Source organism: Gadus macrocephalus, chromosome 20, assembly GCF_031168955.1.
Source record: "Gadus macrocephalus chromosome 20, ASM3116895v1".
Lineage (NCBI taxonomy): Eukaryota > Metazoa > Chordata > Actinopteri > Gadiformes > Gadidae > Gadus > Gadus macrocephalus.
Window position 1 is genome coordinate 12,075,917 of NC_082401.1, and position 12,989 is coordinate 12,088,905.

Consider the following 12,989-nt stretch of genomic DNA (forward strand, 5'->3'; position numbering starts at 1 on the left):
ACAACCCGTCTCCTAAGACCCACTGATGGAAGCATTGGGCTCCTTGAACAAAGACACGCAGATGAAACCTGTTACTTCAGATCACCGTCAAGTATTCAAGAACAAACCAAACTGAAGATGTTGGTAGGAAATGTTATTTATAGAAATATACTTTCACTGTGCCAAAAGCATTTACAAAAAGACATCCTGATTAGCATTCTAATCTGTTCCTCCGCCCCAGAGCGCTGAGTCAAGGGGTCCTGATTAGCATGTGTGTGCCCGGGGGCCGTCGATCGTTAGGGTGCAAATCAAACATCAGCGTCCTTAGAAGGCAGTCAGACCCTCTCGGAGCGGAGGCCAGAGATCACCGGCCGCTGGTCACAGCGCCCTAACATCTGGCCAGTCTCTAGTGGTTAAACATCTGGCCAGTCTCTAGTGGTTAAACATCTGGCCAGTCTCTAGTGGTTAAACATCTGGCCAGTCTGTAGGGGTTAAACATCTGGCCAGTCTCTAGTGGTTAAACATCTGGCCAGTCTGTAGGGGTTAAACATCTGGCCAGTCTGTAGGGGTTAACCATCTGGCCAGTCTGTAGGGGTTAACCATCTGGCCAGTCTGTAGGGGTTAAACATCTGGCCAGTCTGTAGGGGTTAACCATCTTGGTGCAGATAAGTCCAACGCTGCCAGACCCTAAAGGCCTGTGGCCCTGGAGGGGCCCCCTGGAGACCTGGAGCCCCCCCCCCCCCCCCCCCCCCCCCGAGACCGGAGGGGCCCCTCTGGGGGGACCTTGTGTGTCCCTCCATGGAAACAATCCAGTGTTCATGAAGACGACCGAAGTCCCTCTGCTGTAGGGGCCCCATCAGACCAGGGGTCCCTCTGCTGTAGGGGCCCCATCAGACCAGGGGTCCCTCTGCTGTAGGGGCCCCATCGGACCAGGGGTCCCTCTGCTGTAGGGGCCCCATCAGACCAGGGGTCCCTCTGCTGTAGGGGCCCCATCAGACCAGGGGTCCCTCTGCTGTAGGGGCCCCATCAGACCAGGGGTCCCTCTGCTGTAGGGGCCCCATCAGACCAGGGGTCCCTCTGCTGTAGGGGCCCCATCAGACCAGGGGTCCCTCTGCTGTAGGGGCCCCATCAGACCAGGGGTCCCTCTGCTGTAGGGGCCCCATCAGACCAGGGGTGCCTCTGCGGTTGGGAGCCCTCTCCAGCCTCCTCTGCTGGTGGGTCCCGTTGCGGGGGCCCCCACAGCGCCCGGGGCCCGCTGGCGTCCAGGGCGCGGTCCATGCCCTGGTCCGGGACCAGCCAGCGCAGCAGCAGCAGGAACAGGAAGTTGAGGACGGCGACGAAGGCGAAGATGGAGCCGGCCACGCCCCCGCAGTGGTCCCGGAGGCGGAGCAACCGGCCGGCCAGCGGGAGGACCTCCTCCACACACACCCGGTCATACACCTGCACGCACACACACACACACACACACACACACACACACACACACACACACGCACGCACACGCACACACACACACAGGAGGAGGTCAGAGGACAGGAGGAGGTCAGAGGTCAGGAGGAGGTCAGAGGTCAGGAGGAGGTGGCCCCACCTTCTCGGTGCGCTCCGCCACGTCCCTCCAGGTGTAGAGGCTCCTCACGCGGGCGTGCACAGCGGCGGGTGAGGCCACGGCGCCGCGCCGCAGCCGGCCAATCACGGCCTCCAGCCCGTCGCTCAGCGAGCGCACGGTGGGGTCACACAGCAGGATGAGGTCATCAGGGAGCACCTCGGGGATCCCCCCCACACGGGTACTCACCACCTGGGGGGGGCAACAACATAGGAGGAGGAGGGGGGGGGAGGGAGGAGGAGGGGGGGAGGAGGAGGAGGAGGGGAGAGGGAGGAGGAGGGAGGGGGAGGAGGAGGAGGGGGGGAGGGAGGAGGGAGGAGGAGGGGGAGGAGGGAGGAGGACATGAGGAAATCCACATATGAGGAAATCCACATTTGGAATAATAACAAGCCTTCATGCTATATTTTAGTATATATATATATATATATATTATTATATTTTAGTATATATATATATATATATTATTTTTATTTTTTTTGTATATATATATATTTTTTTGTATATATATATATATTATTATATTTTAGTATATATATATATATATATTATTATATTTTAGTATGCTACACGTGAACCTCCCAAGATTATAGAATTTGATTGAGATCTCAAATTCGGGATATTGCGTGGCATTCGTCTCATCACACTATTAAAAACAAATAAACCGCCCATAAAAACTAATAAATCCCGGCAAAAGGTGTTCAATTGTTTATTTTTTAAGTGTTACCGTGTCGTATATACTAAACCATTATCCACCTCAGGCTCCGTGAATAGTGGGGATGTTCCCCACTATTCACGGAGCCTGAGGTGGATAATGTTAGCATTATGACATATTATAACATAGTATAATACTATATTATATAGTATTATGGTATAACATAGTATAATACTATATTATATAGTATTATGGTATAATATAGTATAATACTATATTATATAGTATTATGGTATAACACTATATTATATAGTATTATGGTATAACAGTATAATACTATATTATATAGTATTATGGTGTAACATAGTATAATACTATATTATATAGTATTATGGTATAACATAGTATCAAAGTCAAAGTCAGTATAATATTATATTATATAGTATTATGGTATAACATAGTATAATACTATATTATATAGTATTATGGTATAACATAGTATAATACTATATCATATAGTATTATGATATAACATAGTATAATACTATATTATATAGTATTATGGTATAACATAGTATAATACTATATCATATAGTATAATGGTATAACATAGTATAATACTATATTATATAGTATTATGATATAGTATAATACTATATAATATAGTATTATGGTATAACATAGTATAATACTATATAATAGTATTATGGTATAACATAGTATAATACTATATCATATAGTATAATGGTATAACATAGTATAATACTATATTATATAGTATTATGGTATAATATAGTATAACACTATATTATATAGTATTATGGTATAACATAGTATAACACTATATTATATAGTATTATGGTATAACATAGTATAATACTATATTATATAGTATTATGGTATAACATAGTATAATACTATATTATATAGTATTATGGTATAACATAGTATAATACTATATTATATAGTATTATGGTATAATATAGTATAACACTATATTATATAGTATTATGGTATAACATAGTATAATACTATATTATATAGTATTATGGTATAACATAGTATAATACTATATTATATAGTATTATGGTATAACATAGTATAATACTATATTATATAGTATTATGGTATAACATAGTAATAATACTATATTATATAGTATTATGATATAGTATAATACTATATAATATAGTATTATGGTATAACATAGTATAATACTATATAATAGTATTATGGTATAACATAGTATAATACTATATTATATAGTATTATGGTATAACATAGTATAATACTATATCATATAGTATAATGGTATAACATAGTATAAATACTATATTATATAGTATTATGGTATAATATAGTATAACACTATATTATATAGTATTATGTATAACATAGTCTAATACTATATGATATAGTATTATGGTATAACATAGTATAATACTATATTATATAGTATTATGGTATAACATAGTATAATACTATATTATATAGTATTATGGTATAACATAGTATAATACTATATTATATAGTATTATGTATAACATAGTATAACACTATATTATATAGTATTTCAGGTATAAGATAGTATAATACTATATTATATAGTATTATGGTATATTAACATTAGTACCCTCCCCCCCCCACCTGCAGGCCGCAGCTGGCCCCCTCCACGATGGCCATGCAGAAGGCCTCGGTCAGGGAGGTGTTGAGGAAGATGTGCCCCTGCACCAGGACGTCCCGCACCTCCCGGTGCTCCAGGGCCCCCAGCAGGCGCACCCTGGGGGGACAGGAGGCGTGATGAGGGGGGGGGGGGGGGGGGGGGGGGGGGCTGGGGAGACCTGGGGGTGGGGGGGGGGGGGCTCACCTGTCGTGCAGCTGGTACTTCTCCCTCACCTCCTCCAGGACGATCCTCTTAGGCCCCTCCCCCCCGATCAGGAAGTCAAGGTCGGGGTGTCTGAGGCAGAGCTCCGGGATGATGCCCCCAGGAGGTCGATGCCTGGGGGGGGGGGGGGGGGGAGGCGTTAACAACAGTTACAGTCTTTCCGATACCAATACCAGGATCGACTGCACAGAGAACATCAAACACTGCACAGAGAACATCAAACACTGCACAGAGAACATCAAACACTGCACAGAGAACATCAAACACTGCACAGAGAACATCAAACACTGCACAGAGAAATCAACACTGCACAGAGAACATCAAACACTGCACAGAGAACATCAAACACTAAACACTGCACAGAGAACACTAAACACTGCACAGAGAACACAACACTGCACAGAGAACACTAAACACTGCACAGAGAACACTAAACACTGCACAGAGAACAGCAAACACTGCACAGAGAACATCAAACACTAAACACTGCACAGAGAACACTAAACACTGCACAGAGAACACTAAACACTGCACAGAGAACACTAAACACTGCACAGAGAACACTAAACACTGCACAGAGAACACTAAACACTGCACAGAGAACACTAAACACTGCACAGAGAACACTAAACACTGCACAGAGAACACTAAACACTGCACAGAGAAGATCAAACACTGCGGCGTTCGTTAACGGTCGGAATGGGAAACGCGTCGTCTCCGACTGACGTGCTTTAGAGCTAACAAGTCGAAAAACATGGAGGCTCACGCTTAACTAGAAGAATACAAATGTATTCTAATTAAAGATTATAAATGTTAATGATCTAGAATAAAAAATAGTCCACAGTAAGTGAACATTGCGGTTATCATAAGAGAACCCTTCAATAAGGACAGGTGCTGCTATAGTTACGATGCTAGACGCTGTATCGGTATGATCGGCCCACACTCAAGGTCAGGAAACGAATCAGGAAGAAAAACGGGAAAAACTCTGATACCTGCCCTCCCTCCCCCCCGCCCTCTCTCTCCTCCTCACCTCCCCCCCCCTCTCTCTCCTCCTCACCTCCCCCCCCTCTCTCTCCTCCTCACCTCCCCCGCCCTCTCTCTCCTCCTCACCTCCCCCGCCCTCTCTCTCCTCCTCACCTCACCCCCCCCCCCCCCCCCCCCCTCTCTCTCTCTCCTCCTCACCTCTCCCCCCCTCTCTCTCCTCCCCCTTGCGGTACCCCAGTCTGCTGATCACCTCTCCTCACCCGTCCCACGCCTCACCCCCCCCCCCCCCCTTCCTCCTCACCCCCTCCCTCCTCACCCTTGCGGTACACCAGTCTGCTGATCACCACCACGGTGATGCGGCCCCTGGGGGCCCGGGCGGGGTCGGGGGTGAAGTCGGTGGGGTCCACGGCGTTGGGGATGACGGAGACGATGCGGGGGTCCAGCGCCGCCCGCAGCACCGTGTTCTCCTTGCTGGTGTAGGAGACGCACACGATGTGGGTGGTGTCGCACAACGACACCGTCAGCAGCTTGTTGGTCAGGACCGAGCTCATGTCCGCAAAGCCGAAGAGGGAGTGGTCAGTGAACACCTGAGACACAAAGAGGGAGTGGTCAGTGAACACCTGAGACACAAAGAGGGAGTGGTCAGTGAACACCTGAGAGAGGGGGAGTGGTCAGTGAACACCTGAGAGAGGGGGAGTGGTCAGTGAACACCTGAGACACAAAGAGGGAGTGGTCAGTGAACACCTGAGACACAAAGAGGGAGTGGTCAGTGAACACCTGGGAAACAGAGGGGGAGTGGTCAGTGAAAACCTGAGACACAAAGAGGGAGTGTTCAGTGAACACCTGAGAGAGGGGGAGTGGTCAGTGAACACCTGGGACACAAAGGGGAAGTGGTCAGTGAACACCTGAGAGAGGGGGAGTGGTCAGTGAACACCTGGGACACAGAGGGGGAGTGGTCAGTGAACACCTGGGACACAGAGGGGGAGTGGTCAGTGAACACCTGAGACACAAAGAGGGAGTGGTCAGTGAACACCTGAGACACAAAGAGGGAGTGGTCAGTGAACACCTGAGACACAAAGAGGGAGTGGTCAGTGAACACCTGAGAGAGGGGGAGTGGTCAGTGAAAACCTGAGACACAAAGAGGGAGTGTTCAGTGAACACCTGAGAGAGGGGGAGTGGTCAGTGAACACCTGGGACACAAAGGGGAAGTGGTCAGTGAACACCTGAGAGAGGGGGAGTGGTCAGTGAACACCTGGGACACAGAGGGGGAGTGGTCAGTGAACACCTGGGACACAGAGGGGGAGTGGTCAGTGAACACCTGAGACACAAAGAGGGAGTGGTCAGTGAACACCTGAGACACAAAGAGGGAGTGGTCAGTGAACACCTGGGAAACAGAGGGGGGAGTGGTCAGTGAACACCTGAGAGAGGGGGAGTGGTCAGTGAACACCCGAGACACAAAGAGGGAGTGGTCAGTGAACACCTGAGACACAGAGGGGGAGTGGTCAGTGAACACCTGGGACACAAAGAGGGAGTGGTCAGTGAACACCTGAGAGAGGGGGAGTGGTCAGTGAACACCTGAGAGAGGGGGAGTGGTCAGTGAACACCTGAGAGAGGGGGAGTGGTCAGTGAACACCTGGGACACAGAGGGGGAGTGGTCAGTTAACACCAGAGAGAGGGGGAGTGGTCAGTGAACACCTGAGAGAGGGGGAGTGGTCAGTGAACACCTGGGACACAGAGGGGGTGTGGTCAGTTAACACCAGAGAGAGGGGGAGTGGTCAGTGAACACCTGAGAGAGGGGGGAGTGGTCAGTGAACAGCTGGGACACAGAGGGACTGAGAGTTAGGGAGGTAGGTTAAACAGAAGAGGTTTAACTGACGGAGGTCGGACTCCGCTCCGCCTGCTGAAGCACCAGTCTGAGGGCTCTCACCGTGTTCAGACCCATGGTCTTGGCGTGGAACAGGGCGTCGTGGGCCATGGCGGAGAAGGAGCTGTGGGCGTGCACCACGGTGACCGCCTCCCTCACGAACACGCAGCGCAGCAGCGGCAGGCTGTGGAAGCAGCTGGTGGCGGGTGGACTGGTTGTACAATCACCTGCAGGGGCAGGTAGTACACCTTCAGCCCGCCAGTCAGGTAGCGCACGCCCTTCCGGCGGCCGTACGCGTGCGTGGCGATCACCACCTTGTGGCCCTTCTCCATCAGGCACTGCGACAGCTGGTAGATGTGGCTCTCGACCCCGCCCATATTGGGGTAGAAGAAGTCCGACACCATGCAGATACTGTGCTTCTGGGTGGGGGTGGGGACGGTGGTGTCCGCCTCGGAAGCGCGTTCCCCCGTCCCGTCGGCCTTCCTCCTCCACGGGGCCATCCGGAGGTCAGGAGGACTTCTTCACGAGGTCCACGAAGAGCTGGAACAGAGCAGAACTCAGTGCTCCTGAACGCCCAGTCAGTCCCGATCGCAATAGCACGCGTTCTGACCTACGGCTGAATGTGATCAGAGATGAGCAGGAACTCGACCCCAGACAAATCTGATTTATGTTCAAACATGAGAGACGTGACCGCCTCGCTCCGTTTAGACGAGAGACCCTCGCGAATAACAACTAGCCCGTTTAGCTGGTCCTAGGTGTGAATCACGAGCCTTACCTTGTAAACATGTTCTAGTCCTCTCAGAAGTGTCAGATGAACGTTAACCATCTGCTGAGCCGGTTTCAGCTCGGTGAGCCACTTCCGGGTAGGCTCTGTGTCGTCACACGGAGACCTGCTCTGACGCGTTTCAGTTTGAATGATAAAGACTTTTAAACATTAGCATGATTTAAACAATCATTATTCAATCAAAAGCCCTGAAATCACTTCTAAAACTGTTTATTGCAAGAAGAAACTGTACGTAGATCATGTATACATTTAAATTACCAATATAGTTGAATGGCAAACAAAACGTGAATAATACAACATATAGGCCTACAAACATTTACAATAATCTATAAAAAAATAAAACAATGTATATTAATATGATTATAATTGTTATAATAAAAAAAGAATGTAAAAAAGGTTATTAAGTATATATGATGACGCCAAGAAAAAGTAAGCCAATCCAAAATGCTACTAACTATTACATATATATATATTTACATATATATATATATATATATATATGTATTTAATATTATATATATACAATATTAAATATAGGCTAGTATTATATTAATCACACTAAAAAGCACATCATCTCCACTAGATGTCGTCTTATTCACACTTTCTGTCCAAGTTTCGACATAGGTGTGATTAAGATCTGTAATAATTGGCCAATTTAAAACAAATAAATCCACGTAAAAATAATATGCCTTTGCATTTTCAATTAAACCATAAACTGTATTTAAAAATCAGGCCTAATTAAACCCGATGTATTATCTTATAGTGTATAGCCTATAACCCCACCGGCATCACCCAGAAACAAAGTCCGTATTATAGCTCCATCCTCTTTATTATAAGCTTAATTCTTTATTGTCCATCATTAAGAATGTCTCTCGGAGTAAAGACAGAAGGACTCTCTCCCCCCTCCTCCTCCCGGGGGTGGGGGGTGGTCAGGTGACCGAACAGCTGCCCCCCATACAGTATCGCCACAGTACCAGACGTCAGTAGTCGGGAGCACCGGATTACCGGAGGACCGGAGAACGGGAGTAGACTACAGTAGTCCGCCGCTCAGTCTTCTTCCATAGTCCCGTACCGCGCGCGCAGAGCGCAGAGATGGCGCGTCGCGCGGCGCTGCTGGTGTTACTGGTGTTACTGGGAGCGACCTTGGCTCCGGCGTCGGAGGTGAGTCTGTACAGGGAGCTCTTGTCTGCGGCCACTAGCGCTCTGGCTGTGACCGCTCGGCTAGACACGAAGCCCTCAGCATCATCCTAACGGGTTATTATATATATTATATGATATATGATCTGAAACTGGTTTAATAAGACGGGATGTCACGTACCTCACGTAGAGATAAGCCTCCATTGTGTTCAGGCCTTGATCTCCACAGGGTGGTCGGTCTTTCCTCAGTAAACAGCCGGTTCATTACCGTATTGATGCCCCTGGCTGCAGGCGGGGGGTCATACAGTCGATGAGGGTGAGACGTCAGAGGTGTGTGAGTGGCAGATGTCAGATGTCATCAGATGTCGTCATGCAGATGTTGAGCTGGTTGTTGGTGGTTGGGTAACGAGAGGACGTTTAGCGGTTGGTTTACTGGTCGCACTGGTCATTAGAACATCGTGTCTTTTAACCAGTATGGAGGTTCTGATGAGTTCTGAGATCAGTCCCACACACCGTCCGTCTGAAGCGACGCTTGTTAACGGTAACGTGTTAACTTGTAACGTGTTCGTCCCCGCTCCTCACGTCATCAAGTCAACACGACATGCGTTAAGGTCGGGTTCGTCATAATAAACCTCATCAACCGGAGCTCCGGTCGGTTCCATCCCCGTCCGTGTTGTTGTCCTCGTGCTGCTCCGCAGTGCTCCGTTTTAAGGCTCGAGCTCCGGCGGGATGTGAGCCAAGAGTGAAACGATCAAGATGGCGTCCGAGCGCTGCTGCCTCACTGGCCCGGGGAGAGATGTGTCCCGGTAGCCTAGGAAGAGAGAGGCGGATGTGTTGTGCATATGCAGCATGATGGGAACTATCACTGACAGCCAATGATAGCGATAGATATAAACCTTGATACAGGTTCACACATAAAGTCCTGCCCCTGACTGTTCCTTCCTGACTGTTCCTTCCTGCCTCTTGCTGTTCCTTCCTGACTGTTCCTTCCTGACTGTTCCTTCCTGCCCCTGGCTGTTCCTTCCTGCCCCTGGCTGTTCCTTCCTGACTGTTCCTTCCTGCCCCTGGCTGTTCCTTCCTGCCCCTGGCTGTTCCTTCCTGCCCCTGGCTGTTCCTTCCTGCCCCTGGCTGTTCCTTCCTGCCCCTGACTGTTCCTTCCTGACTGTTCCTTCCTGCCCCTGGCTGTTCCTTCCTGCCCCTGACTGCTCCTTCCTGACTGTTCCTTCCTGCCCCTGGCTGTTCCTTCCTGCCCCTGGCTGTTCCTTCCTGCCCCTGACTGCTCCTTCCTTCCCCCCCAGGTGCCGGGTGATGATGCGCTGGGCCTGCTGGGGGAGCCGCAGGTGGCCATGTTCTGTGGGAAGCTCAACATGCACGTCGATGTGCAGAGCGGGAGGTGGGGAGCGGACCCGGCCGGAGCCAAGAGCTGCATCGGTACCAAGGAGGGCATCCTACAGTACTGCCAAGAGGTGAGAGAGAGAGGGAGAGAGGGGGGGGAGAGGGAGAGAGAGAGGGAGGGGATCCTACAGTACTGCCAAGAGGTGAGAGAGGGGGAGGGGGGGAGGGAGAGGGAGGGAGAGAGAGAGAGAGAGAGAGAGAGAGAGAGAGAGAGAGAGAGAGAGAGAGAGAGAGAGAGAGAGAGAGAGAGAGGGGGAGGCAGACTGGAGGCTGTGGGCCGTTTGACGGGCGTGTCTGACAGCGTCCTGGTGGGCGGGTCTTGTCCCCAGGTGTATCCAGAGCTGCAGATCACGAACGTGGTGGAGGCCAACCAGCCAATCAGCATCCAGAACTGGTGCAAGAAAGGCCGCAAGCAGTGCGGCAGCCACACCCACATCGTGGTGCCGTACCGCTGCCTCGGTGAGCCTCTCACACACACACACACACACACACACACACACACACACACACACACACACACACACACACACACACACACACACACACACACACACACACACACACACACACACACACACACACACACGCGCACGCACACACACACACTTTAGCTGTGTTCGAAATCGTTCCCTATCATGGATGTAGTGCACTAAATAGGGTGCACGCCATTTTGTAGGGTGTTCGAATTCTCAGTGGTCCACTATATAGGGCACTATATAGTGGACTTAAAATAGGGTACATACGATGTTCCCTACATGTTACTCCCGTATACCACAATGCAATGCGGTCGTGTTTTTCCGGAGGAGAAGAAGAAGCTGAATAACCGCGAAAACTAATACATTTAATGATGGAGTCTCCGGCTTTCGTTTAGAAATGTCAACAATTTATTTGGGATTTAACATATAATATTTAACATTCAAAATTAATAAAAAAAATACTTGAACAAGGAAATGTAACATTCAACATCAATACAACCTCCAGCTTTCCTCGTGAGTGCCTGGTATGTTTACATGATGTGGGCGCATCTGTCTGCGTCACACAAATACCCGGCGCATTTACTGACGCAAATGACGTTTAGAAATGTTCAGCGTAGTGTCCGAATTCTCGTTCCCCATTCCCTATATAGTGCACTAAATCATGTACACTACATAGGGAATGGGGAACGAGTGTATAGGGAACGATTTCGAACACAGCTATTGTCTTATTTTCTTATTTTTCATAATTGTTTCCTGTGTTTTTGTTAAGCTCCCTAGATAGAGAATCATCCTTCTATATATATGTTATATTTAAGCAATAGATCACGACAGGCTGTGGTATGTGCTCATTATGCCACTGTTAAGGGGCGTTGTCCGGCCCCGACACTTTAGCGTCCCTCTGAGAGAAGGCTCGGCTAGAGCGGTTCGCCGGCAATTTATCCTATGGAGCAGTTCACTCGCCGTGTGCCTAAGCTTTCGTTAGTCTCTCCATCGCCTTGCTCACTCCCGGAGTAACAACATTTACACCCTCTCCATCATTCAACATATTTTTAGGCTTCAGTGAACTGTGCTATTGCTTTTATACAACTACTTTTATACTTTGTATTGTAACCGTTTCTACTTCCAGGCGCGGAGTGATATGCAAACTTTCACAAAATGATCGGGCGTCATAGCAGTTATGTATACGCTCATTATACAACAGTTAGGAACCAATCAGATCGCTGGATTTAGAGCCCCCGTTGTATAAATATATATATATGTTTATATATATCCGTGTATATATGTGTATGTATCTGATACCTCCTGTTTGGGCTTGCAGTGGGGGAGTTTGTGAGCGATGCTCTGCTTGGTTCCGGACCAGTGCCGGTTCCTGCACCAGGAGCACATGGACCAGTGTGAGAGCCACCTGCACTGGCACACCGTGGCCAAGGAGGTCAGTGGGGGGGGCCCCCTGGGGGGTTAGTGGTGGGGTCAGTGGGGGGGGCCCTGGGGGGTTAGTGGTGGGGGTCAGTGGGGGGGGTCAGTGGGGGGGGGCCCTGGGGGGTTAGTGGTGGGGTCAGTGGGGGGGCCCCTTGGGGTGTCAGTGGTGGGGCCCCTGGGGGTCAGTGGGGGGGCCCCTGGGCATCAGTGGGGGGGCCCCTGGGGGTCAGTGGGGGGGCCCCTGGGGGTCAGTGGGGGGGCCCCTGGGGGGTCAGTGGGGTTCAGTGGTGGGGCCCCTGTCCGTCCATCTGTCCTCTGGGTTCCTCTGTGACCTCAACCCATTGGCTGCTCACAGTCCATTTGGGGGACTCTGTTTGGATGACTCATGAAGGGGGCGGGGCTCTGTGTGCATGACTCATGAAGGGGGCGGGGCTCTGTATGAATGAAGGGGGCGGGGCTCTGTGTGGATGACTCATGAAGGGGGCGGGGCTCTGTGTGGATGACTCATGAAGGGGGCGGGGCTCTGTGTGGATGACTCATGAAGGGGGCGGGGCTCTGTGACGATTGATTCATGAAGGGGGCGGGGCTCTGTGTGGATGACTCATGAAGGGGGCGGGGCTCTGTGTGGATGACTCATGAAGGGGACGGGGCTCTGTGTTAACGGATGTCATCTTCCTCAGTCCTGCGGCGACCGCTCGATGAATCTCCATGACTACGGGATGCTGTTGCCGTGCGGCATCGACCGTTTCCGGGGGGTGGAGTTTGTGTGCTGCCCAGCGGAGGCGGAGCCTGAGGCGGACAGCGGCCAGCA

General features: G+C 49.6%; 2 protein-coding genes across 2 annotated transcripts in view; one reads left to right on the forward strand and one right to left on the reverse strand.

The window, feature by feature from the left end:
- Positions 1–120: 120 nt before the first annotated feature.
- piga (phosphatidylinositol glycan anchor biosynthesis, class A) lies at positions 121–8,045 on the reverse strand. Its single transcript, XM_060039181.1, is given in 10 exon segments — positions 121–1,419; positions 1,568–1,774; positions 3,882–4,014; positions 4,102–4,219; positions 4,222–4,233; positions 5,420–5,690; positions 7,031–7,171; positions 7,173–7,190; positions 7,192–7,507; positions 7,743–8,045. Coding segments are annotated over 9 exon segments (1,488 nt in total). The 5' UTR covers positions 7,468–7,507; positions 7,743–8,045; the 3' UTR covers positions 121–1,107.
- Positions 8,046–8,600: 555 nt separating this feature from the next.
- LOC132448138 (amyloid-beta A4 protein-like) overlaps positions 8,601–12,989 on the forward strand; it is a 10,524-nt gene continuing 6,135 nt past the window's right edge. Inside the window, 6 exon segments of the mRNA XM_060039179.1 lie at positions 8,601–8,912; positions 10,187–10,354; positions 10,613–10,742; positions 12,078–12,103; positions 12,105–12,191; positions 12,859–12,989. The exon segment at positions 12,859–12,989 is cut by the window's right edge and continues 60 nt beyond it. Of these exon segments, the coding sequence (XP_059895162.1) occupies positions 8,844–8,912; positions 10,187–10,354; positions 10,613–10,742; positions 12,078–12,103; positions 12,105–12,191; positions 12,859–12,989 (611 nt within the window). The 5' untranslated portion in view covers positions 8,601–8,843.